Source organism: Chaetodon auriga, chromosome 4 (assembly GCF_051107435.1).
Source record: "Chaetodon auriga isolate fChaAug3 chromosome 4, fChaAug3.hap1, whole genome shotgun sequence".
Classification (NCBI taxonomy): domain Eukaryota; kingdom Metazoa; phylum Chordata; class Actinopteri; order Chaetodontiformes; family Chaetodontidae; genus Chaetodon; species Chaetodon auriga.
Genome location: NC_135077.1, coordinates 16,938,291 through 16,965,120, shown reverse-complemented (window position 1 = coordinate 16,965,120; position 26,830 = coordinate 16,938,291). Strand labels below are relative to the sequence as shown.

Here is a 26,830-nt window from a genome sequence, read left to right as displayed (position 1 = left end):
CTTCTCAGACTGGTATTACCCTGCTGTAGAAACACACATGCACACAGATGCGCACGCACAAACACACACATGCACACACACCAAGTATAGACCCAGTGCAGGACAACCATCCCTTTAAGAGTTCCTTTGGATGACGTCCATATAAGGAGATATTGGAGCAAGTCACATGGGGGGAAGAATGCACTGCTGAGGTCATGTGACCAGTCTGAGGAAATGAATGAATCTCCTTTTTTAAGGCTGTGTATGTGTGTGTGTGTGTGTTGCTTCAGGTTTGCCACTTTTCACCTTCATTTGTGTATCCTTCACCAGCACCAGGAGATTTTTATATGGAAAGAGAGATAGCAGCAATATTTTTCTGTTTTAAACTTTGTACTCACTGACTTCTCCCTGACACAATTTCTCAATGTTTCCTCTGACACTCTGCTTCTCTTCAAGCCATTTCAAAACTCGATGGCGTGCATGACTCATGCATGCATTACAACACACACACACACACACACACACACACACACACACACACACACACACACACACTCACGCACACGCACTCCCTGCATTGCTCACTCACACAGTCAGAGAAATTCACAGGCTTGGCTCTCGGCTCTGACTAAGACCGTATATGGAAGAAGCTAGCAGGTAGCTTCTGTCCACTTTTCACTCATCCCTCTCCCTATCTCTGTCGTGCTCTCTCCCTCAAACACACACTCTTCCTTTATTCGCCACATTTCCTCCCTCCCTGAATCAATCACTCCCTTATTCCTGTTCCCAGGATAGGGACAATTATAGGAGTGCGACATAAGGTCGGTTCACATATTTCACCCTTTACTAGTCTTTCCCAGTCATTTATGGCTTCACATTCCAGCTGAGTTTCATACACAGCATTGAGAGGAGGTGTGGCTTGTGTGTGCGTATTCGAGTGAACAATAAAGAGTAAGGAGGTTTGTGAAATACTCTTTGTAACGTATTAGAAGATAGGCAATATGTAATATTTCTGCAAACTGACAATGGTAAGGAAAAATGAGCACATCGCACCAATTGTCAGGTGTCTGTGGTGGCCTCCAGCTTGAAACCGAATAGAGCTGAATTGACTATTCAGTTACCACCTGTCTATAGATCTCTCAGTGGTTACGACTCCCAAACACTTCTGACTGTTTTTAACCATATGTGGCCTTTCAGGTAATCTGCTGTCTGTTAACCATTCCCAGAGAATAAACACGGAGAAGCAACAATTCATCACTATGCACTACAGAGCTTGAACCATGGCCAGATTAAGTGGCCCAGGGGCTGTAAACCTGTTTTTAGGTTCAATAAACTTTACATGATATTGTACTATGTTATGTAAACTCTTTTTTGCAAGTAATAGAATTACATACAAACAACAACCTGGGGCTTTTGGGGTCCCTGCAGGTCTGGGGTCCTAGGGTGGTTACATACTTCCTCCATCTGGTAATCCAGTTTTGCCCAGAACAAACTTCCAATCCAACTGGCAATTAAAAACATATAAAAATTGAGTTTCTCTCTGATCTTTTTCTTAAGTTGTGTTGCGTGTCAGTGCCGTTAGTTAAGACAGTTTGACATTTTGGGGAATATGCTTTTTTTTTTTTTTTTTTTTTAATTTCTTGCCAAAATCTATATGAGAGGGTTGTTTGATACCACTCTCATGCCTTTAAGGTAAATGTGAAGATACAGTCAGCAGTACACTTCCACATTAATTTGTGTTTTAATGATTTATGCTCTACATTCTGTAAAATGTAAGCTAAGCGATGACCTCAGAGTGAAAAATCAGTATGTTTAAATGCACAGAAAATACTGCATATTTATTCTTGCCCTGAGTAGGATTTATGTTTATTAAAGCATTACATAAGACTCTGCTCCATAGACATTTAGACAGCCTTTGTTTTTTTTATCTGTACAGTATATACTACACCCTTATCTGAGTGAGCATATAAGAAACAGACTGAAGGTTCAAACTGGATGATGTAGCAACAATTTAACAAAAATATACACTCATATACAATTATGTACATTTACACTTATTATTTGATGTTTTCTTCATCGACAAACCAGACAAGTGAGGCCTACAATGCAAAAATTAGCTGCAGATTTTAGAAAGGACTTGATTCTTCTTCATGTGTATCAAGCAGTCCAGCTCTTCCCCAGGTCTACCAGCTCCATGCCTTCACAGTAAGACCGTGGCCTTGACATCCTCACCTGGTTTCACAGGGGAACAACAGATAATCACATAATGAAACCAGATATACTGTACATCACTCTCTCTCTCTCTCTCTCTCTCACACACACACACACACACACACACACACACACACACACAGTCAAACACTCACTGTCGGTGTCCTGTGGGAAGCCAGTTGCTGCAGAAGTGGGAAGGGAGTCCACTGAATGGGTTCCACAGGCCAGCTACAGACAGAGAGGTCACTGGCCTTCCCCGAGTCCAACACGCCATCCCCCATGCTCATCTCGCTTCCCCTCCAACCATACTGAGAGCTACAGATACAGAGAGCTGGGATTATTCATACAGACATTGTCTTTAGGCTGTAGATTAAGATTAGGAAAGGGGTACAGCAAATGCATTTTAATTAAATGATATTGGGTTTTAATGATAATTTTTATTCTATACTGTGTTTTAGACATTTATTCTGCTTTAATTTGGCAGAATGATTACAGTAAATATTCTAACAATTAACTCAGTTTAAAGGTCCAGTGTGTAGGATTTAGTGGCATCTACTGGTGAGGTTGTAGACTGCAACCAATTGAACACCCCTCGCCTTAGCCTCCCCTGTGGTGAGTGCTAAAAATGTCAAAAAACAAAAGGCTCTCTCTGGAGTCAGTGTTCTCTGTTGTGAGCTACTGCAGAAACATTGCGGACTCTCTTAACTATCTATTTTTTGTTTTACCTCTTTATTTACTTGCTTGCTTTTGCTTTGATTAAAACAGCATTCAGTCATTTAAGTAGTAGTCTATCATTAAAGCTACTATAATCAATATTTCCCTGACACAAACACAGAATTATCACCCAGCTCAGCTCTCCAGGTCATTTTAGCATCTTTTAGCTTATTGTCTTGGTTTTATGGCCCACCACATGTCTTTAGTTAAAATGCATTAGAAGTCATGTCTGGCCAAGTGACAGAGGCAAATCAAATGTTCATTCTCCTTGTAGCTCTCTTCTAACGTTGCTCCGTGTCTGCCAGATGTGTAAATCAGTAGCTTGTTTGTGAACCCATTTGCCAATAACTGTGTTTACAAGTTGTTATGCTGCACAAGTGGCAGGTTTAAATTAAGGCCTTTTGAAATTTTTGGAGGTACGTGTTCAGGTTGCTTAATGTATACACAGGTAAACCTTTGTATGCCATTTGCACTGAACATAGATCCAGTGGTGGTGAAGGACAGCATGGCTTTCTTGTCATTGAAGACGCCCAGGCTGTATCACTTCTCTTGTGAGAATGCATAGCCCAGTGTGAGCACCCGATCAATCCAGCCCTTTAAGATCGCAGGAACAGTGAACCAGTACATGGGGAACTGAGAGATAATGAGGTCTGCCTCAGTGAGTTTGCATTGTTCTTCAGTGATATCAGCAGACAATTTGCCTGCCTCCCATGCCACTTTGGTCTCCTCTGCATTACAGAAGTGATCAGCATTTCTAACTTCCCCAGCAATGTCCTCAGCAGAAAAACAGATAACGCTTTAAAGTCACTTGCGTGGACTTGAACACTTTTGAGTGATGTGTAATTGCAGAGTGTGTGTCTCTCTGTTGGGACTGTAGAACTAATTTGTGCTTGGTTGTCAACAGATCTATTGGCAACAGATCAACAGATTTGTTGGCTTCGCATTTCCTTGGAAGTATACTTGCATTCTAAACAGACAGAACAGAAAACAGAGCTGCTGTGAGCTGTAGTCACTGTGCTGAATCTTGAAGCCAGGCCAGCACAGTGCTGGGTATGTGTGCAGCAGGGAGGGCTCTACGAAGGACAGATCTCTTCAAATCCAGCTTGTTTAGACAGAAATCTTGTTCTGTTTACCGTGAGCAGGCGAATGCTTATCCACCTTAGATTGATGGCTGGACAGGGCTTTTTGTATGGAAGTTGCAGGCATCAGGTTGCATGCATTTAACTCGCTTGTTTTTGTCTTGACTTACTTCCTTAATTAGCTATTACTTCAGTCCGATGTTGCTTTATATGGTGTCTCTTTGTCGGCACAGTACAGGCACAAGTGAGTTATATCATATGTTTAATGTTATTTCATGCTGATTTGTGAATTTCACCTGATTTCTTGTTTAGGCAGACAGAAGGAGGAGGACAGACAGTCATTTGGCCCCTGCAGGATCAATAACTACAACATTCTGATACTGTCAAGCATATTAACCATCCAAGTGTAATATTGGATGTGTGTGTGTGTGTGTGTGTGTGTGTGTACCTATGGGGGTAGATCGTATTGATGCGTGTTCCATGGCTGGGGCAGGTGGAAGCCAGTGATAGCGTGTCGTCGTGGTAACAGCAGGGGCGGTCGAGCGCCCGCAGGTGCAGTAACTCATCGGAGCGTGTAAAGGCAGGATTATCTAGCGAGTCTGCTGATCCTGCCCACGAACGCAACCAGAACCGTCCTGACAGCTCATCAAAATGGTTGAACCTGCGATAGCTGCACACACAACAAATCCTAATGTGAGGTGAAATGTTCACAGGATACAATATTCATTGTACCTGCTTCAATCTAATCAGGGTTTAAATGTTTCCTTTATGTACAATTCTCAAAAAAAATCAAGGGAGATCCATTTCCTGATGACATGCCATGTAAAATTTCTTCAGGACACTACGCTCTCCTCTTGACTGAGCCTGCAGAGAAAGTAAGGCTCCGAGTCCAGCTTCCTCTGGACAGAGCACTCACTCCCACTGGTGAGGAGACACTGTGGATTTAAGGCTTAACTTCAGACTTATCGCTTCCTGTCTGAACTCTGTCTGTCTGTGTCCAAGTTAATCTCACCAAGGGGATGAAACTTAAGAGTCTCACTTCAAGTGGATAAACTCTTCCATCTTGCAACTGCACTCTGTGACAAATGTCTTGGTAAAAATCTTGGCAGCTCTAAGAGGCTGAATCCCAATGTCCACACTTTGGTGCACTGGTCAAGGGCTGTCCACATTCACAATTAATCAAGTTCATTAGTAGTATTATTGTTAGAAATGGTTGATTCGTCATCATGGAGGTGAGTGAGGTCTGCAGCCCTTTTTAATAACACGTTTTATCCCCTTGTGATCCAGCACCCTAACAGACTTGATGTGATGACAGTGAACGTGTCATGGTGCATACTGTGTGACTAAAGTTTGCAAACACTGTCTGCAAGTCCAGACTCTCTCAACATTTGCCAAGAGTCTTCAGCACAGCCGTCATCGTCAGTATGTGGCCCTGCAGCCAGACTGTGACACCCAGTGGACATCGCTGTAATTACAATTACTGTATGCACAGCTGCGCCCATCTCAGTGTCCGGTCTTCTCTTTCCAAATAACAACACATGACCTCCCCCAAGGTCTCTATTGAGTTATACTGTCGGAGGCTATGTAAAGTTAGATGTATTTTTATGTTTACCGTATGTTTGTGTGTGTGTGTGTGTGTGCGTGTGTGTGTTATCATGTGTGTTTCCTGAGTTATTTTAAGGTCGACCTAGAAGCCCATGGGACTGTTCACCACACACTGCTGCACAAAAACGGTCAACCATTTTGCCAATTTTCAACATGTTTCTTTAACTCAATCATCCTCTCAACATGAAATTGTGTTTAAACATCATGTGTCACGTACAGGGTATCTGTAGGTCTTATAAAGTCAGCATTAAATTTATTCATTAATTTGATTGACTAAAGTCTCTTGCCATTATTGCCTTTGGTAGTAGTTAATTCTAAAATGTTTTTGTATCAGATTGTGGGCTGCTGGGGGACAGTATGTACTTATAAACTGAAATTAGGATTGTTGCGTACATGCATCAGTGGATTGTGCTGCAGAAGGCTGTTCAGTCCTTTTCTGCAGAGTTTCAGTCGGTACCATCAGACCTGTAGCAAACACTGTCATTACTGCCACCTACAGTAGCTCGGAAGCTCAAAAGACTCAAACTTAAATGAAATAATTTCTAATTTGTTCAGCTATCCATCTGTTTTCCATTTTATGAACTTATCCTGGTCCAGGTCACATTAATTTATCAGTTATATCATTAGAAATTACTCTTATATACTGCTGGGAGGTAATAAAAAATAGTGATATAATAATAAGAAATTTTAGGCCTTATCATCCTGACAGGTTTTCCATCACATCATGCTTTGGCCTGTTTGATAGTGAAACAGGTATTAAATGATTTTCTCTGTGATTTGAAAACAACAGTTATGTTCCAACCAGGTGAACCCTGCAGAAACACAGCATCAATATTAGTGTGTACTGTGTGTATTAATCTTTGTATTGCATGTCGTGAGCTATAACTTTATGTGCGCGCATCGCTGAGTCGGTGTGTACCTGCTCCGGGTCTGATCTACTTTGGCCTGGATCAGAATGGCTCGGTAGCGTCTCACTGCCACAAAGGCCAAAATGCCAATCACTGTCACCATGATGAGTAAGATGGCGAGACATGCGCCCACGAGCCGCGCTCGAGTCATCCTCACGTCACACTTCTGACCCATGTACCAGAAGTCCTCTCCGACAAGGCAGCTATTACACAAACAAAAAGATGCTTAGATGCACAAAATGTTGGGTGGACAGAGAGATGCAAAGCAAGTGTACCAGCATGTATGCGTGTTCTTACCGGCAAACTGGAAGCTGTCCTGGATGGTGTGTGCAGATGCCATGGTGGTGGCAGTAGTCAAAGTGGCAAACGGAAGAGCAGCTATAGTTTGAAGTGCCAGGCTGGGACACACACTTGTAGCCTGCTTGGCACTGCAGTAACCAGTCACACACATCACCCTGCAGACCTGCAGGGAAGACATATCAAAGGATGAAGCTGGTGCACCTTTGACCACCAAATTCCAACAAACACTAAAAGTGAAAGGAGTAGGATGATTACATGCTATAGTAACAAGTTGAATATCTGAGTGAGGCAGACACGTTAATCCGATTTCTCCTAACTGGATTTTGAGCTTAACTGAATCAATCTAGTTATGATGTTTACACGCATCTGTCTGCAATAACATTAATTAAGTAAGTAGGTTAAGAATGGAATTCCCTCTCAGGTAAATATAGCCACTGCAGCTGACCACTAACCCGGCAGAGATGACAGGAAATGAGGTGGAGAATGATGTGTGACAATGGCCCCTGACAGGACTTGCTTTAAACACCTTGGTTTAAAATCGGGGTGCTTCAAAAGACAGCAGTCTTTATTTAACTGGCTTTAGGTGGACATCTCATCCCGGGCTTACCTCCCACTGTGATGTTGGTGATCTTGGACGATCTGAAGCTTCTCCCCTCGCGTACGGCTTGAGCTAGTCCTGTTCGTTCTAACAGCGATGTACGTCCAGTCATGCTGATCCACGGCAGAGCCCCGCTGGTTTTAAACTCCACCAGACTCTGCACTGCATGGCCGCTGGAACAACAGCAGAGCAGGACAGCGATCTTCGACGCCTCTCTTCAGACAGCCCTCTGTAATCTAACCTCTCAGATTGTGCCTCTCATGTCACAGTACATGGTCTTATTACTTATATACTCATTGCTGTTCTGAAAGTATATCTAAAACTCAAAAGACTCCTCAAACCATCTGGACAAAAACAAAATATTCCATCTACTGCATGATGGAAGACTTTTTGTTTGTTCCCAAGTTGTGGCCCTTTTTCCGAATCAAAAAAATGGTAGCTGGAAATATTTCCTTGCTTAAATTGTTCAGAAAAAAAAAAGGCAAAAGGACCCCCAAAGTCATCAGACAGACACCATGGACATCTGTACCAAATCTCATGGTAATCCATCTAGCATTTATTGAGATGTTTCTTGACCAAAGCAGTGGAGCAATGAACTGCAGTTGCCACCCCTTGAGTCATGCACAGTTTAGCATGACAAAAAGAGCGAGGACATGCAGGACGCCTTTTCCTGTTACCTGGATTGAGGAAACATGGCTGCAGATTCAGAAACAGCTTTGCAGCCTTTTTGCTTATCATGCAGCAGATTTAATATTTTTTCATCGAGATGATTAATGAGTCATTGAAGCTTCTGGAAATATTCAGAACAGCAGTAAGTTTTGTTGAGGGACCTCCTGAATTTTTCAAGATCACCAGGTACTAATGAGCTCTGTGACTTGAATTTAATGATAATACATTAGAGGCACAAACTGGGGCTTAGTCACAGTACATATGTACATATGTGCTCTATAAGAACTCACCTGCTCCACACTCCCAGCAGCCTGCTGAACCCCGGTGCTCTCTGCAGGTACGGCTCCACCTGAATGAAACAGGGAGAGAGAACTACTAAATACAACTCTAAAGCTACTGAATAATCACATCTTAACTAGTGTTTTTCTGTCCGTGTCCCCGTGTGTGTGTATAAATCATCTCTCACCCAGGCAGTGGTGTCCTCCTCCAAGCCAGGAGTTAAAGCCGATCTGGATTCTTCTACAATGATCTGCAGCAGCAGCTGAATTGACTCCACTGGACAGAACAAGGCAATACTTTCATTACAACAGGCCATGACAGCCCAGTCTATTATTTAATTACACAAAAACAACACAAATGTGTACCATACCTCTGATGGCTGCAGGCTGGTCTGGCACAATGTAGAACTTGGGTGCCTGACTAGTTGTGGAGCTCCAGGTGTGTACAGAGGTTAAAACAGAAGGTGTGAGTGCTGTATGGTTCTCCTGGCTGGGATGTGGGGTTGCCCAGGATGGAGTTCGCCGTGGAGGTCCGGCAGTGGGAGTTTGTGTGGTGCTGCTGAACCACTGCCAAAACCCATCTTTTTGGTCTTCCTTTGCCTCTTTATCTTCATGTCCATAATCTGATTTTGCAGTTGTGAGTGAGAGCAGAGAAGTATGTGTGGTAGTAACGTAATTGTGGGAGTGTTTAGATGTAGCTGGGACATTTGTGGAAGCTGGTGAAGGCAGGTGGTTTTGTGTATGAGGTGTGTGTGAAGATACAGAATTGACTGTTGATGTTGGCGAGGGTATGGGCATGGTTTTGTGGTCAATGAGGAGTGTGTGTACAGTAGATTCAGTGGTAGTGGAGGGCAAAGGCGATGGTGTGTGGGTAAAATGTGAGTTACCAGAAAGTGCAGTGTGTGTCTGGAGTGTGTATGAAGGCGTAGAGGACGTACTGGATGACAAATGAGGAACAACAGTCGGTGTATTTGCAGGTGAGTGGTCATGTGAGACTGTGTAGGTGGGACGCGATGTGTCAGCTTCAGTGTCAGCAGTGGTTTCTGTGGCAGCTGAGCTCTGGACTACATCTCCCAATGTCAGTGCTCTGGGTGTAGAGGAACCTGTGAATGTCCAATCATCGATTTTGGTAAAGTCAGGCGAGGAGGAAATGGTAGTAATGTATGTATCAACAGCATTACTGTGTGTTCTTTGTGTTGCTGTTTGAGTCTTCTCTTTGCTTGTCTGTGGGAATATGGAGGACGTGTTAAGAGGTGGTGTGTGTGTGACACTTTCTGTGCTTTGTGGAGAGTGTGGTTGACTGGTTGTAGAGGAAGTGAAAGTGCGAACCTTCTCTGGGAATTTAAATTTGTCAGAGGACTCATATGCAGAAGTTTGACTGGTAACATCTGATGCAGCAGATGCAAATGAGTCAGTTCCACTGATGTTTGGATGAAATGAAGCAGCCTCCGCAGGACCATCGGCAGCTCCAGGCCCTGTGGTGTGGCTGGTGAATGAATGAACCCTGCTGGGGTCCTGTGAGGATGATGATGTGGTTTCAGTATCAGTGCGTACACTGCTTGAGCCACCCTGCTTTGATTCGGTCGGCGATTTTAAAGGGTCAGAGGTGACGGCAGCGGTCAGATCAGAGTTAAGTCTGTCTGTGCTTCGCTGGCTCCTCCAGGAAAGTTGTTGTTTTTCTCCCGGTGCCCGACTAACAGCTCCACCACGTGGGCTCAAGATGGTATCGCTCTCCCAGGTTGTCCAGGAAGGTAGCTTAGGGGGAGAGGAGGTGAGAGGTGGGACACTGGTGCTGGACACAGTTGGGTGAGCTTGTGTGGTGAGAGATAGTTTAGATGTCTGAGTGACAGCATATTTGTGTATATCTGCACCAAGCCGGGTGCTGGAGCTACTGGCTGTTGCGTGCGTCAGTGCCATCTGGGTTCGAGGGAGCTCGTTGTGAGAGTTTGTTTCTGTGTTGGCTGAACGTGATGTGTGAAAAAGCATGTCTGTACTGACTGTAAGCTGAAAATAGGGGTGTGTTCCCTCTCTGGCAGACATGGGACGATCAGTGAGGTGAGCAGCTCCAGATGTATCCGCTCTATTGTTTTCCTCTTCCTCAGGAAGAGGGAGAGTTTCCCTATCGGCTCTCCCAGCCACAGTGAGTCCCTGCAGGGGTGAGGTGGGGTGCAGCAGCCCCTGATCCTGAGAGGAGGGAGGAGACACAGAGCCGGGCCCAGAACTCCACTCCAGACGTTCGTAGACGCGACCTCTGCCCCCCTCTGTCCCACTCGCCACCTCTTGACCAACAGGAGCTGTGCTGGTAAAGCTGGTTCCTGTCTGAGACTGACGAACAAGGTCTGAATGTGGATTGGTGTGGTCCTCCAAGGAATTCCTCTCATCTTCCTGGACTGGATGACGAGGAACAAACACAAAAACAGAGAGGGACAGGGTGAGGAGAGACAGAGTGGAAATCACAACAACATAACATTTCACTGACTCTCATACCACAGTGAGTGTGAGAAGAACTTTCCAGTGGACAGATTTACAGCTCAAAGCACAGTTTGAACAATACATTTCCACAGCATGTTCCCACAGTTACACACCATACAGCCAAAAAAGTAACCATAACATTCTTCTTCTACTGTCAGAAAAAAAAAACAAAAAACTTTTCATGTCATCATTGAGGCAACAACAACTTAACATTGTTAGATCAAACTTGTGATCAGGCTGCAAGTACAAACAAGTGGGCCACGCTGACTCAATAAACTAAACTGGATAATTGAGTAACGGTTTCTCACCATTATAGGACAGCTGAACTGCACTTGAGGAGCGTCCTGCTCCTGTCCAAGAGAGGGTGGCTTTGTTTCTGTCACAGCCGGAGAGCAGAGCCGTGGCCCCTATCTCCAGGACCTGATCTTCCTCGTTCCAAAGACAGCGCACCGACACGATCGACCCACTTGCTGACCATACTAACTTTAAGAGTACCGTCCGATCCAGAGGGAGACCAATCATCCAAGTGCAAACTGAAACAGGCAGTGTTTCGTCGGACTGGTGGCTCATGGGGTCGAGTCTGCTGGCGTCAGTAAAATGTCCAGGTAAAGTGAGATTGATGTGACCAGCAGGCTCTCTGTCCAGGCTGACATTTCCACCGCAGAGGTGTTGCGACAAGGATAATGTTTTATCTGAGGAAAGACAACAAGATGCTGGTAAAAGAGGGAATCTCTCTGCCACAAACCTCCTGGCCTCTGTGTGATGTTGACCAGTTTATTCATTTAAACATTTAACTTGTGGGCAGTTCATCCAAAGGGGTACTTTCCTTCTCACATAATGTCATTTGAATGGCATGAAAAGGTGGAAAATCAGTTATTTCACAAGACACAATAAGATAAAAACAAACCTTAGTGCAGCCTATCACATATCTTCTGATAGCCCCTCACGCACATTCACGTTAAAACTCAACCCCAAGTACTGAAAGCTGGCTACATATCATTGTGATGTGTCATATCAATGTGATAATGAAATAACAGTTTCAGCTAAAGAAATGTGTCCAATGAGCAGCTCAGTGATTATAAAAGGAGTACATGAGGAGACAGAGTACTGGCAGATCTCCTTACCTGTTGTGATAATAAAAAGCAACAGACAGGCGTGGAGCTGCATTTCCAATCCTGAGACATTTCAGTGTCGGAGACCCTATAAATCCCAAATCCATACAAATGTGTCAGATGCGCAGTATCTGTGCGTTAAGATGAGGACGAGCAAAGCGCGCAGAGCGAAAAAGGATCTCCAGTTTTCCTGCGGACTGTCCCAACAAAACGTCAGAAACTTTCCTTCTCCATCATTTCCTCCTAACGGAAACCGCTGTGCTGTCAGGGGCGCAGCGGCGCACAGTCACCTAAATGAGATACACGTGTGTCCGACGGCGCGTCCTGCGCTGTGGGATGGACGGAGAGGCGGAGAGGCGCTGTGTGTGGGGGTGGGGGTGAGGGGGTGCTTACACCGCCCAGAGCTATTCTGTGCGGTCGTTTGAAGGATCCAAAGATGAGAGGAAGGAATCCAGAGGTGGCAGCAGGGGATGGGTTTTACACAGTGTATAAACGCTGCACAGGAAGCCTTTAACCACAGGAGGCATGAAGGCATGAGGGCGGGGGCAGTTCATTAGCGCTTTTACATTGACGCCCCCACTGTGCAGTGTTGGAAAGCACGAGCCCGAGCTGGATGTCTGCGTTTGTGTTCCTCACTCAGCTGCTATCATCTGCCAGTTTGAGATCATTTATTAGGCCTGCAACTAATGATTATTTTCACTTTTCACTGCCTTACCTGTCGATTATTTTCCCGATTAATCGATCATGTTTGGGCTGTAAAATGTTCTCTAAGGCTCGGGTGATGTCTTTAAATGTCTTGTTTTGGTCCACAACCCAAGTATTCAGTTTGCCGTCACAGAGGAGTGAAGAAATGGGAAAATATCTACAGAAGCTGGAATCAGATAATTTTGACGTTTTGTTTTTCTTTCTTTAAAAAATGACCAAAAGCCATGAATCGATTATCAGAATAGTTGATGATTAATTTAATATTCGTCAGATAATTGACTAATTGGTTAATTGTTGCAACTCTATAAATTATAGGGCTGTATTAACCATTTTTTGGCCACATTACCCCAAAACAGGCTGACAGCTGAGCTATGAGCACCTGAAAAACTCATACTGTTGCCTGTTTACCCATTCAGGAAATGTGAAGAAGAAACATTAACATCAGGGTTCTGAATCCCTATTAGCAAGATCTGCCATAAGTATTTCTGTCCTCTTGATGTCAGCAGAAACAAGCTTATTCCTCTCTCTGGCAGAGGGGTAGCTAGATGACAGTAATACCTCCATCATGTCTGTCTATTAAGGCCTCAGCCTGCAGACGGCTTGGAGTAATAACACAGTGAGCATTGCCTTGTGCAAACATGTAGCCTAAACTACAGCGGGGATTGGTGTCTGGGTGGAAGTGGGAGTAGAAGAAAACAGGAAAAAAAGCACGAGTTCATTCATTTATTTCATGTATAATGGAGAGAAGAGAGCAGATAGAGATTCTTTAGTATGTCTTGAGCGATGACTGGGTTGGTATAGTTTAATGTTTTTACAAAATTAAAGAAAATGTACAACAGAGACAGTGATAACATATGTCCTGTCCGTTGAGTGAAGTAAATTCATTTAGGCTAACTGGATTAATCTTTTAACTATGGGTGACGTACTCTGTGCCATAAAACTGCACAGTGAAAGCAAGGCTTAGAGGCAGCCAATCTAAATCATTCTATTGCCATGACATCGTGCAATACAACGTTTACTACATGACACATTAAGGCAGAAAACTAGTCTATTGCCAGTTTAATGGTAGGAAAATGAATGTATGAGCTCCTCAGTCACTTGACTTACTGCACAGCCTGTGTGTCAGAGTACTGTGGTGACTGACGGCTTCATTACACTTAAAGCAAGGAATCAACAAGATTGAAATCCAACTGAAATGATATCACTTTTTTTTTTTTGCCACAGCATACATCTCCTCTGAAGAGGAGGAAGACTCGTCCGTAATGATGACTGTTTTGGTACTGACATGGATGAAGAAAAACTAAAACTGCAATATATTAACTTACTATCAATAAATAAACTTCCATGACCTCTGCTGTGACTGAGAATGTAAGCACAACTTGTCAATTCAGAGCTGTCAAAAAAAAAAAATCCACTTCTTCCAAGGTTGTGAATATTACAAGAGGGGGGAGGGGGGTTCATATGGACTCTGCTCATGAACACGGTAATTTGTTCATTTGAAGGCAGCATCAAACTCACACATGGACGCGTCCCTCCAGCCAACTGAGACAAAAAGCATCATTGCTGATACTTCCCCCCCAAAACCCTTTTTCTTCCTTTAAATAATAAAAACTGTGAACAATTAATTTAAAACACATGTTGACATTAATTCAGACTACAAAAGTGGATGACTAAATGTGATTTCAGTTGGATTTTAAAGAAAAGCGAGCAACGTTTGCGAGTAGTCTTGTCTCAAAGTGCATTTCCCCCTATGGAGTTGGTTGATAACTTTTGCACCCCTCCCCAGTCAAATAAGGGTCGCAGGTCATGGTATATTCGACCTCAAAACCGCCTTTCTTGAGTTGACAGGTGAGTTTGTGTGTCCCTGGGTTCAGGAACCATGAACATGATCCCAGAAGGTCATCTTTTCCAATGTCCCTGTCCCAGACCTCGACTTTCAAATCCAAGTGTGTGCCCACCTGCAGAAAAAAAAAGTTAAAATACTAATTGAAATAACTTTAAAAATACGATTTCCCTTCAAATGAGCTAAATTAATGAGAACAATGGGCTTAATCCATGAAATGTCTGTACTCAGATGCATTGACACATCTTTATTTTAATACTAAGAGTGGTTTGAAGTACTGGGATGAATGGGACAGAGTAATTTAATCAGTTTTTCTAAACTTTTCAAATATTATTGGATGGAATGGATCAAGTTCTTATAATACAAAGAGCGATTCCACAACCTTTAAACTCAGATATACGAGCACCTTGGCTGCCATACAGTTTCTGTCCTGACCAGGAAGAAACCCCTTCCCCCACCAGTCCCATCACCTGATCATCCCACTCACCTGGTACCCATTTCCCTCAGGCTTTCCTTTATGCTGATGACAGATTACAAAGCACACATGTCCAAGCATATTTTTTCTAATTTCAGTTAACTGGCCTTTGAGTATGACCACTAATTTTTACTTTTCGACTTTTCGACACTAGGTACGCACAGATGTTAGATGTAGCAACTCTAGACGAGGATTGAAGGTCTTTTAAGCTCATTAATCTACTGACCTTGCCCAGATCATAGCTTTGGTTCCACTCGGGGTTGTTTGACTTAATCACACGAGTCTTGCGTCTGGTGGTACCGTACCACATGATAGCATAGCTGTGAATAGGAGAAAAAGCAACCAGTAAATGAATGTTGTTGTTCGATATACCACCTTCAGATTGCAATCTCTTGCCTCTCTCAGCTCACCTGTTAGTCTTGCTTAAGAAATCTCCATCAAGATCCCAGCCTCTGATGATGGTCACCTTCAGCATTCCCTCTGCAGTCTTTTTAGGACAGCAGTTGGAAGCCACGTTGGAAGTTTGGATCCCGCAGTCTGGTTCTTCCTTCAAGCTCTTCACAGCGTTTTCTACTAAGTACTGCTCTATGGCAGCCTTCATCGCTAGCTTCTGCGCCTCATTTGGCAACAGCTCATACATTGGTCTAAGGGAGTACGAAACAATATCTGGATGGTCCTTAAGGGTGTTCAGCCAATTCTCGTAACCCAGTGAGTCATTTTGAGTGAGTGAAAACTCCCCCGACCACCCAGTGCCTCCTGCTAACACTGTGTAGTGTTGGTAGAGGCCAGAGCTGTAAGAGGTGGACAAGTCCTGGTTCTGTAGGACTTTGCTGCAAGACTGTTCGTTATCAGATATCATCCCCAGGCCCACAGAGATGCCCAGTGATAGGCAGGAGTACACCTAGAGGACAGGAGGAGGAAAATGAGATGTTACTGATATTCAATGGCTACTGGATTTCATTTAAATAGTTCCTTTATGGTGAGAGCAGTAAATGGTGCATCACTGTCACACACACACACATTCATACTTTGATGGTGGCGAAGACCTGCACATCAAAAAAGGTGTGGGCTCAAAATCTTCTACTCACTTAAACATGCTGTAAGGAGGAGTCAGCGTTGAGACTAAAAAACCCTGTAATCACTGGATGACCTGCTCTACATTATGTATCCACAGACAGATGAGAAATCAAAAGAGAAACCTGAATAAATGGTGGAGACTTCTGTGCTGTCACCAGCTCTCAACCCAGTTCAACACTTATGGAGGAAAAGAGGATCAATAACAGAAATGTCTTTTGTATCTAGGAAAATAAAAAAATCTAACAGGTTGTTTGCCTCTACCCATTAGATAACATGAAATAATAAAAGTTCATGCGGATTGGAAAACAACAGCACGCAGATGTTGCACATCACTCTTCTGACAGTCCTTCACAGCAGTGTAACAGCAGTTGTGTTTGCGTACATGTGGAGTGTACAGATATGTGTTTTGGTGACTGTGTACGCTGTGCAGCCACGTGTGCTACATGTACCTCACTCGGGGAAAGCTGGTTCAGTGTGGACAAACAGGTGCGTATAGCTGTGATTCGCCTGAGTCGCCCCCCAAGGTAAGCCTGAAATGAAGAATGATGTTGCTGAGAGAGAAAAATACAGTTTTTATTTATTAGATGAGGAAATTCATAATGGCGTGTGTTTTAACCTGGCGGACGTAGTGTGTGCCATAGGTATGTATGAGCTCCCTGTACTGAGGGCTGGTGGTGGAGTTGTAGAGACGTGGCAGTCTGGCCAAATCCTGACTGAACTCTGAGCTGAGGGGTGGGCTGCTTGCCACACGGTAACTAGACAAAAAGAGACAAAATAGTAAGTTATCTTAACTGAAATGACCTTAACAAGCCTGACTGACAAATCTTCTGCTGCACTGTGTGGATCTTCACGGCCTACCGATAATGGCTGCAGGTGGTCCTGTGAGTGCTGAAGAAGTAGCGGTCCTCTCTGGTCCTTTCTGCTGCAAACTTATACACAGCGGAGCCTGTTCCTCCCACCTCCAGGTCAGCAGACTCAAACTTATCTATGTCCAAACCAACCTGATAAGAAAAATTTAAAATATAACCTTAGGACCCGCATGATGTTCACCAAAATTTAGTAGCATCAAATACTGATAAAGCCCTTCATTTGCAAATACTTTTAATTGAATATACTTGGTCTTGTTCTGCTGGCATTAAGGGTAAGGTCCATAGATTCAAAGGAACATGAGCCATAAAACCTGTGGTGCTCTGAAATCTCATCATATCAGCCCTGTGTCATGAATACAATGTGTTGGTTCCTTCAAAGCAAATTCTGGAAAAAGGCTGGGGTCCAGCAGTCTATCAGTTACAATACTACTACTAATAATAATCTTAATAATAATAATAATAATAATCTGAAATGTTCATTTCATGTCAGCAATAGCTGTGAGATGCTTCCTACCTTCCAGTCACTACTGTCCTGGGTGGTGTAAGCGTCCATCAGTGAGCTGTGGGCGCAATTCACATGAAATAAATCAGCATTAAAGCTCTTTCTACTTAGCAAAGACTGGTGTATACATTCACATTGCTGGCCTTCATTGAGGAAATGGAATGACAGTGAAATATGGAAATGGCTCATAACCCCTTCAGTGCTAAACTTCTGTAAAATACAATACCCAACAGAGGTGTGTTCACTGCTGTGGATTTCAGTGTTGCACTGGCTGTACACATGCCAGTTCAAGGCAGAGAGGGGCAGCTGAAAATGGAGGTGGAAATACCTTGGTTAGCACACAGAAGCTATATGCAACAGTTAAAGTTACTGCAAAATGATTCATATATGAAGTACTTTCTGCAGCATGCCGCCTTGAAGAGAGTTGGGGCAGAGAGTGCAGGTGCCATCTGGTCTGAGGTAGGTCTTCACGTCAACCACGTGGGCTCCTTTACGCTGCAGGGTGACCACGTCAAAGCCCTCCCCGACCATGCTGTGGCCTGGTACGAAGGGGGCCGCCTCACACGCTCTGGTGGTCCCGGGCTCACAGGAGAGAGCAAGGCGGTGTTGCGACAGAAAGAGGAGGAGGCTCAGGTAGAGAAGGGGTGGGGTGGAAGAGGAGGGCATGGCTGGATGAAACATGTCAGAGAAAGACAGAGAGAGCAGAGAAGGAGATCAGTGAGCGTCATTGCAGCTGATTATCTGTGACCATAACGAGTAATGTTTGTGTCACCAGGTTGTGGGATAAAAATCTAATCATCCTGTTACCTCTGTATCTGTTACACAATACATTAAGTACAGCCTGGGGGCTAATCATATGAGACTTTACCTTTACCATAAATATTGCCAAGATAAAGACTTTGATTTGTGAGCAAGCGATAATGATTTATGACTGCAAGGACACTCACCATACAATGCTCTCTTTATTCATCTTTATTGCTGTAGAATGTGATATGCCTACTACTCACATGGCCACACCTTACCAACTATCTGCATACTATGTTTATGTTACTGTTATCTCATGCTCAGGGTTTTATTTGAGTATTGGTACAGGGTGAGGTACAGAGTATTTAGATACACTGATCAAATCTATTGACCACACCTTTCAGAGAGAAATTGTGGTGTAATTATGATCTCTTGAATATTACTGAACCCTTACAATGAAATTCTCCCAACCTCTCTGACCTTCAGAAGCATGTAAGACAAGATTCTTGTAGATTGATGTCCTTCTGTCAATATCCTCAGTCACTGCTCTGCATCACTGACTTTTGGTTCATTTGTTTTGAGCTGGACAGCCTCAGAATAATTCTTCCTTCAGGTATGAGCTTGTGGTTAGTAAATTCAACTGAAATCACACTCTGTAAACATATACACCTGTTACCTGCATCATTGCTCCTTAAAAGGAGAGGGATGCAACTTTAGAAGTTCACACAGATGAATGACTGAAAAGTTCTTTAAAGGGTTCAACATCACTACCAATTAAAATAGGACAAAATAATTCTGATCCTAGCAAATCCACATAATCTCAACAGAGTGTGTTGAACTATAACAGGTCGAGCGAAATCTTTTCCCATTGATACAGTTGCCAGCATCACAGCCCAAATTATGCTGCTCGTCTAATTCATCGTGCTGTGGTGCATCTTAGTTTTTACAGTGTTCAAGACAGTTGATAGTATCTTCCTGTAAGATTTTAAAAAGAGTTTACTACCTGTTCCAAATCTCCAAAAAGTTGATGTTGCTGTTCAGTCTTCAAAATCAGAACCAGCGAGGCAAAGAGACTCTGTTCTTTGATCAGGATGCAGCAGAGGACTGAGCTTTTTATCCTCTTTTAATGAGGCTTATGAGCTTATTGTTATGTAAAGGGGGCAGCAAATCAGAGGTGATTAGGATCATAAAAACCAGAATGAACACGGTCCTCCCTTAAGTTCAGGTTAAAGGAAATGACCTTGGAGCTTCATTTATTTAAATACGTAACAGTATGTGTCATATACCTGTACCTCATGTGAGGAGAGCCCATTCACTGAGGACAAGCAGGTGCTGGTGTTTTCATTCGCGTACGATGTTGTTGAGACAAAACATGGTGTTTTTTATTGGCGAAAGAAAGAAATGAATATGTTGTGTGTGTATTATAACCTGGCAGATGTAGTATGTTCTGTAGGTACACTGTACTGAGCCCTGGGTGGAGCTTTGGCTGGTGGAGACTTGGCGGTCTGACCAAATCTTAACCAAACTTTGAGCCAGTAAGAGCTTCTGCAGAACATTATGATGTCACAGTTTAGATGCCCACTTCTGCATTTATGTTGAAATATATATAGTTGATGTGCAAAAAGATAGGAAATGGGAGTGTGCATGAGGGTGTTTGAACAAACCAGCTGAGAAGAGACAGTTTGAAAGACTGAATCTATAATTGTGCACAAAAGCCTTTTTTTCCCAAAATGCATTGCTCTTCATTATCACGAATGGCAATATGTTCTCGCCAAAAACAAAACATGCCATTCTGAACGGTGTTTTACTGCAGCGCTGTCTTGCTCTGCATTCATTCATAAAGTTCAACATCAACAAAGTCAAAGCTTCTGGTTTGACCTTCATCTGGTGCTGCTGGGAACTGAAACAGGCCAGAGAAAGCTCTAAAAGAAGAGTTCAACAGCACTGTTAAGGAAGAATAAAATGCCTCTCGCAGCTTAGTCAAGTGCTAATCCCCAAAATTAAGAAAGTTTAAAGAATACTGTTAAAGGCAAGAAAGCTGTAAATGCAGATGTCTCATAACTATCAATGAAAGACATGGTAGAAGAGCTTTTGAGAGGTTCTCAATGTGTACTTTAAAAGATTATGATAAAATGACACTCAGATATTTAGAAAATAAGTTAAACTTTTTGGGAAGTTGACGCTCAGAGGGTTGGCGGGTAGTTCCTGTCAGCGGTTGATAATGTGTGCCGTGTTTTTCCTTCATTTAACAACTTAATCTGTTCTACAAAAGACTGGAGGATAAATCCACTGATTCAGATGAGAAAGACCTTCATCAGCATAGAATCAATACACTGCTGCTACAAAATCACACCTTCCTGTAAACCTTTGTTTTGGTGATGACAAGCTTAATTGATGACATATTTAATAAAGGTTTATATTATTTACCTACAGTTTATTTACACACATGGAATAAGGTGGCGTGTTGGAGTAAATGATGTCGAAATATGTCTAATTTTCTTTGATTCTCCAACATCTTTCGTGTATTTTACATTCGACTGACTGTACGTCCAACTGAAGTCAAATGAATTTCTTTGTAATCGGCTATTTTTCCTGGCGATGCAAGGAGAGCATTCATCAAAATTCAACTTCATGAACGTCAAAAAGGAGGAACTAACCAACACAAGGACACCTACAAAAAAAAAGAGATTTTTTTAATGATGAAAGAAAAACTCCAACGACACAAGAGTGTAACACTTCATCTCTGATGCTTCTAAAAGCTGCAGGGCTGATTGTTAAAACCTGGAACGTTTCAACGGTGCCATCTTTGCATATCCTAAAGGGGGAAACATGCACTTTTCAAAGTGGATTATTGGAACAAATCATTCCGTGTTACTGAATATCTGAAATGAAAAAACCTTTAAATCAGTGCTAAAAGAAGAGAACTAGCTGTGCTTTCTCCAACTGCGGGGTCTGTAACGGCTGGAAAGTATTTTCAACATCTCATAAATCCATTTTCCAGAATAATAATACAGATAGAGGAACCGCTTTGGCAAACACATACTGCAGAAATGGAAGAGGTTACAGGAAAACATACAGTAAATGGTCCTTTTGAAGACATGCACATAAAAAAAAACCAAGCTATTACAGACGCAATCTCAAACTCTGCACATCGTGTGAAACTGTTTCCACGGGGAACTCACTGCAACAGTCACAGGCACTCCTGTTTATATACGACGCCATAGCCACGGTCAATAAAAGCTCAAGGTCTTACAGGAATAATCCGCAATACTCCTTGATGTTCAGCGTGGTTAAATTATTCATACATGTTCAACAGTGCTCAGAACGAAATGATCCCACTTAAAATAACGCGATTCGGCCCATAAGCTTTGTTTATTGGTTGGTGTGTGTCGTTAAAATAAATCACAGGTCTGATTGGGTTGAGCAGTGTGTGTGCGTGTGCCTGTGTGTGCCTGTGTGTGTGTGTGTGTGTGTGTGTGTGTGTGTGTGTGTGTGTGTGTGTGTGTGTGTGTGTGTGTGTGGAAGAGGAAAGCTCAGTATGTGGCTTCTTCCTTTCAACCAGTGCGTAGGATGATGTGGACTCCAGAGTCAGTGAAAACGGGGCCGCTCATGTCTCCCACTTTGAGAGCAAAGGATGCATCTTCAAAAGGCTTCTGCATCTGACCTAAAACATAAACACACACACAGGATATTAAAGCACTCAAATGATTATACGCATTCAAATTAAACACAGAATATGTTGCACGTTACCATCTGTGATCTACTTAAATTTCTGCATTGAATCTTGTCGGTTTGTTTTCTTGATTACCTCCTGTTTTTGTTTGGTTTCTTTCTTTGTTTGTCAGCAGAATTACAGAAAAACTACCAGCCTGATTTTCATGAATATTGCACCAAGGAACAACCAAAATCATTATTGATTAATCTGTTGATCATTTTCTCCATTAGTCAATTCTTTACAGTCTATAAATACACACATATCATGCAACTAATTATACTCTTGCTCACATCCAAATGGGAAATGTCAGCAATAAACTCCTCCGGTGATATTAAGGAAAAACATCGAGCTTTACGCTTCAGTAGAACCAGCAATCAGGTCCACGCTCTCCGAGTGCCTGCCAACATCTTTTATAATGCATTTAATTAAATTATATGTTTGTTTAGGTTTATTGGGTTTCGCTTTCAGCTGTGGGTGCCTCATTTGGGCACAGCCAGTAATGGCTATTAAGTTTGAGGCTTGCTAACCACAATGAATGACGATAAAACGAATGGACAGCCGATCGAAACTTTGGCAAGCAACACTGAAAGTCATGAAGAGAAAACACGAGCCGGGCCAACTGACTGCTCACAGACTCTTATTTTCTGTTGACTCAACTTCTGGACCATTATGGAGATTTAATTTTTTTGACATTTATTAAACAATCATTGAAAACAATCAGAAAACTGAACGCTAAAAGATAAGTTTGGCTATCACCGACAAATCCCATCATCAGGCTTTGCGTTAAAGGGTTAAAGTCATTGTTGCTTTGGGTCTTTTTTAGGGGATTTGCTGACAAAAGAAAAATGTAGATATTCATTGGACTCATCCCTTCACCCACTCTTCTGTATGTCTTATTTTTACCTTAATTTAAAAGGCTAACCAGGTACTGGGGCTGCAAATTAGCCTCCACGTGGCATCTTTTGCAGTTTTCTCATGTGACCATGTTCTGCATACTCAAACACATATACATCATATGTGTCCATCTCTTGTGGGTTTGTGTATTCAGGGATAGAGGCGTACTTGTACATATGAGTACTGCTGTATCACTGCGTATGTGAGTTTGTACCTCTGCCAAATAAGCCCAGATCTCCGCCGTTCTTAGCTGAGCTGCAGTCGCTGAACTGAGAAGCCAGAGACTCAAACTTCTCCTCTCCAGACTTGATGTCTTCTATGTACTCTGCACAGAACAGAGAAGTAAAAAAAACAAATCAAACACTGATCACACCTGATCGACCCACAACCCCCCCCCCCTCCCTCCCTCCCTCCCTGATGTCGTACTTACTCTGAATGAGTTCCAGGGCCTCGTCTTTAGTTCGCGTGATGTTTTGTTCCCTCCATGAAGATGGACGACGTGACTGATTATGCTTCACCAGGAGGTGAGAGCAGCGTACCTGAGAGAGCAAAAAAAGCCAAACCCTAAACTGATCAAAACACCCCAGAATCAATAAGAGAGATCAGAATCTGGTCTGTTGCCAGTCTGTCAGTATATTTTAGAAGTTGTGACGGATGGCTTTATCTTTGCTCCTGAAGTATTTATTCATGCTTCACAGATCAGGAATAATCCATTAATAAGAGCAACCTTTGGGTTTCTATGCTGTGAAAAATCTTCTGTCTTATTAACTCTTGTTAGAAAGCAACAAACCTGTGACTCTTGAATAAAGATTCACTCACATTAATGCAAATGTCAAGGCTCGGTGTAAAGCGAGTAAATTATTGATTAAATGATCTAAGCTTCTTATGTGACGTGATGATTGTTCCACAATAAAACTTGATTGGGTCAGGGCTTGTAAACGTTAACGGGTCGGTAAATCTCACTGAGTCATCAGTTATTACAAAACAATCCTTAGTTTAAACCCACCAAACTTTTAACTTCTTTCATAGAGTCTCCAAACGTGCCGATACGTCTGGCCTCTTGTGCATAAAATGATGCATCTAAAACAGATTCTTGAGGTTGAATTTTTCATGTGATGTAAACATAACGATGAGAGGCCGATCAAGATGGAGACAAAGTCTACACACAAAGTGTCCTGGATGCCCCCATAGCTTGATTACGCCCTCTTTGACACGAGTGGAGCGTTCCTGTGAATGGGGCGGTGTGATCAACAGGGTGTGTGCAAACAGTAAGTTTGGACTGGAATCAGCCTGACCATCAATGCAGTGTCACACACTGTCAGTAGTAACACAGAGCTCAAGTGTGGAAGAGACAAAATGCTAATACAGGAAGGACATTTAATGCAGATGTGCAATTTTCTAACAGTACAGTGACTCTGAAATTCTTCTGCAACCTCTTAAACCATTTAAAAACAACATTATATGTGCTAAATTCAAAACAAATTGTGTTTCCAGTGAGTTAACTACATTGTTTTTACTGGCTCTCAACATATTTCTGAGTAGGTAGCACCAAGTCTGGGGTTTTTATCTTGTAACATTAAACCTGTAGTTAAAAATCTTGTGGTAACATTTGACCACATCGTATTTTTCCATTTGGCTGGACGACACATAAGCACAGAGGCTTGTTTCTCAGAGCTCAGAGCAAACGTGTGATCGATTAAAGCCTCAAATATCATCGGTGCCTCAGAAAGTAATTACTGGTTTGACTAGAAGTTCAAGGAGTATGTACTGCAGCACTGGAGGGATACGAGGGATGGAAAATTAATGAGAAATTAAATGATCATACGTCTGAGAACAGTTCAACCTGATAATAATAATAAAAAGGCAGTAAAGTGATTAGTTTCATTCATCAGATAGCAAACACCACACGCATGAAATGTTATGTAATTGTTGACCAAGAGTGAAAAACACACAGCAATAAGTTACATAAATATTTAATATCAACAAAAACATTTCATTAGTAAGTTGTTTGGACAACACACTTACAACCGCACTTCCAACAAAGTTGTTGAAAACATAAATAGAAATAAAATGTGCAAAACATTACAATCCCATAATTAATTGAAAATGGCAGAAAGACGACCAGCAGCTGGTTTCTTTTAGCAAACATGGGGTTTCAGTGTTTTGCAAATCATCACATTCTGTTTCTATTTACATTTTACAGTGTCCCAGTGTTTTTGGAAACAGGGTTTTATGAATTATTTTATTGTTTTATATTTATCTTTCGATTATTTTATTGTAGGATATTGTACAAAAATATGTGGCTGCACTGCTGTACTTCTGCACAAGAATAATATCAATTAAAATAAACTTTTATTACACACACGAGGCTGAAACCGCAGTATGAAATCAGCGGGTGTTGAAGCGTTTGAGGACCAGTATTAAAGGGCTGCTATAATTTCTGCACACCACCAGATGTCACTGTTGTTGCTGAGGCAGGAAGTCCCAAAGATTCAGAAGGGATCATCCACAAATCACTAATTTTAATCACCACTCAAGTCGTTTAATGCTGATTCTGTGTTACGATGTAAAGCACTTCAAGTGCTTCAAGTGCTCTATGATAATTATTATTAGTAAAAGAAGTACGTTTAAAAAATGACCCATAATAACCTTATCTGGCTCTCCACGGCCGTCTCCCACCGGACGTTCCCACTGGCTGGCATTGGTGATATGGTTAAAGTAGTACACTTTACCTAAAGGGCAAAGAGACAAAGTCATTAAAGATGCATTCACTGACTTTTTAACGAATGGAGGCAGTGGAACGAGCTGAAAACCCAACATCGGCATCACAAACCTTATTCAGAGGACTGCGTATCGGCCATGATATGACCGATCCATATGATACAGTTTCTCTGTCAATACTGTCATATCATCACATAAAATTCGGGGTTTCTGTGCTGCCAACTCCATTGCAGTGCCACAGCCGCCCCTGGTTTTCCTCCTCCAATGACCTCTACTCAATCAGGTCTGCAGAGTTTAAACATGAGCTAAAGAGGGCGCTTGTCTTGGTGTACACCAACTCCTGAGGAAAATATCTGGCCGTTTACCTGCTTAATGTTGCACCTTTTTCACCAACTAGACACTAACTTTGTCTGTCAGCTATTTGGTGCTGGCAGGTAGCATCCAGTGAGCTTTTTTTGATGTGTCTGAAAACAAAGCTGATGAGCACAGACTTGAAGGCCAAATGACCAAGATGATGATTGAAAACAGACTAAAACACAGTGATGTCATGTGTTTGTCAGTTCGTTACTAGAGGATCCCCTTTCACATGACACACCATCATTGGATTCATTGTTCATTTAAAAAAATACTGATTAGGGTAGTTTGAAGGTATTGAAAAGCATCTTTAGAGATGAGCTATATTGTGATGGGACCTGTAAGCCATAGGTCCCAGCACAGTGTGATAGCACAACTTAACAGGAGAAGAGTATACAATAAAGGGTTTATCTTTTCATGGAATTAGACTCTTGGCCTTTTGCCATCCCAACATTAACGTCTAAAAACTCTGCTGAGGCTCGCCCAGTCTGCAGGTGAGGCACTGGAGCAGTATGACGTCATGCAGGGCCCTGCAGTAACCAGGTTCAGTGGATCAGCTCTGGCGCGATCATGAAGTAACACACCTAAAAACAGTCAAACACCACATTTCACAAAACACACCCACAACACCGAGTTACCCGTCACTAGTTTCGACTCATCCCCATTGAACTTAAAGTTCCATCTGCCTCGTTTCCACAGGAGACCACTGAGCTAGACATGCTAGCTAGTAAGCTAAGTTTACTACATATAGCCATTTCAGGGGGCCGGCTAGCATATTTAGCCTCTCATGAGTTCTGTTTCATTACCTGAACTGCGGCTCATCCTTTTCTCCCATCCTGACGGTAGCTTCTCCTCGTCTGCCATTATTCTTTTCTGCAGAAGCGCTTTCAAATTATTTCAATGTAGCCACCGTGTGACAGCTTAGGCTGCAGCTAGGTAAATTACGACAGTCAGCAGCGTGTTTACGATACGAGTTGTTTTCAGGATCAGATCCGCCTTTCCACGT

General features: G+C 42.6%; 3 protein-coding genes across 4 annotated transcripts; all 3 read right to left on the bottom strand.

Annotated features, from left to right (window-relative positions):
• Positions 1-1,825: 1,825 nt before the first annotated feature.
• On the bottom strand, positions 1,826-12,132 carry LOC143318952 (uncharacterized). Its single transcript, XM_076727499.1, has 11 exons — positions 11,938-12,132; positions 11,122-11,505; positions 8,713-10,731; positions 8,530-8,618; positions 8,354-8,412; positions 7,404-7,567; positions 6,794-6,959; positions 6,508-6,699; positions 4,432-4,653; positions 2,346-2,505; positions 1,826-2,211 (listed from the first exon to the last, which is right to left on the bottom strand). The coding sequence occupies exons 1-11, from the start codon at positions 11,978-11,980 to the stop codon at positions 2,137-2,139; spliced, it is 3,573 nt and encodes a 1,190-aa protein (XP_076583614.1). The 5' UTR covers positions 11,981-12,132; the 3' UTR covers positions 1,826-2,136.
• Positions 12,133-13,338: 1,206 nt separating this feature from the next.
• Positions 13,339-19,214, bottom strand: LOC143319904 (perforin-1-like). 2 transcript variants are annotated; one of them, XM_076729168.1, is made up of 10 exons: positions 19,144-19,214; positions 17,793-18,064; positions 17,623-17,702; positions 17,409-17,454; positions 16,884-17,026; positions 16,642-16,780; positions 16,475-16,555; positions 15,359-15,849; positions 15,175-15,268; positions 13,339-14,588 (listed from the first exon to the last, which is right to left on the bottom strand). In XM_076729168.1, exons 2-10 carry the CDS (start codon positions 18,060-18,062, stop codon positions 14,379-14,381), a joined length of 1,554 nt encoding a protein of 517 aa, XP_076585283.1. In that variant the 5' UTR covers positions 18,063-18,064; positions 19,144-19,214; the 3' UTR covers positions 13,339-14,378. The 2 variants fall into 2 exon arrangements, with proteins under 2 accessions (XP_076585283.1, XP_076585282.1); XM_076729167.1 differs by lacking the exon at positions 19,144-19,214 and having other exon boundaries at positions 17,793-18,219.
• A 1,598-nt stretch (positions 19,215-20,812) lies between these two features.
• Positions 20,813-26,786, bottom strand: pin1 (peptidylprolyl cis/trans isomerase, NIMA-interacting 1). Its single transcript, XM_076729170.1, has 5 exons — positions 26,631-26,786; positions 25,399-25,481; positions 23,180-23,288; positions 22,964-23,074; positions 20,813-21,804 (listed from the first exon to the last, which is right to left on the bottom strand). Exons 1-5 carry the CDS (start codon positions 26,686-26,688, stop codon positions 21,695-21,697), a joined length of 471 nt encoding a protein of 156 aa, XP_076585285.1. The 5' UTR covers positions 26,689-26,786; the 3' UTR covers positions 20,813-21,694.
• Positions 26,787-26,830: the final 44 nt, after the last annotated feature.

Bases quoted from the DNA above. Each gene is read 5' to 3' on its own strand.
- LOC143318952 (XM_076727499.1), bottom strand. From the start codon at position 11,980: ATGCAGCTCCACGCCTGTCTGTTGCTTTTTATTATCACAACAG. The intron at 10,732-11,121 runs GTGAGAAACCGT...CTCGTCATCCAG, and splicing joins AGTTCAGCTGTCCTATAATG to TCCAGGAAGATGAGAGGAAT. The intron at 7,568-8,353 runs GTGAGTTCTTAT...CTGTTGTTCCAG, and splicing joins CTGCTGGGAGTGTGGAGCAG to CGGCCATGCAGTGCAGAGTC.
- LOC143319904 (XM_076729167.1), bottom strand. From the start codon at position 18,077: ATGTTTCATCCAGCCATGCCCTCCTCTTCCACCCCACCCCTTCTCTAC. The intron at 17,455-17,622 runs GTATTGTATTTT...TTGCGCCCACAG, and splicing joins AGTGAACACACCTCTGTTGG to CTCACTGATGGACGCTTACA. The intron at 14,589-15,174 runs GTCAGTAGATTA...TTTTTTCTGCAG, and splicing joins AAAGCTATGATCTGGGCAAG to GTGGGCACACACTTGGATTT.
- pin1 (XM_076729170.1), bottom strand. From the start codon at position 26,688: ATGGCAGACGAGGAGAAGCTACCGTCAGGATGGGAGAAAAGGATGAGC. The intron at 25,482-26,630 runs GTAATGAAACAG...TTTGCCCTTTAG, and splicing joins AAGGATGAGCCGCAGTTCAG to GTAAAGTGTACTACTTTAAC. The intron at 23,075-23,179 runs GTAAGTACGACA...TGTTCTGTGCAG, and splicing joins GGCCCTGGAACTCATTCAGA to AGTACATAGAAGACATCAAG.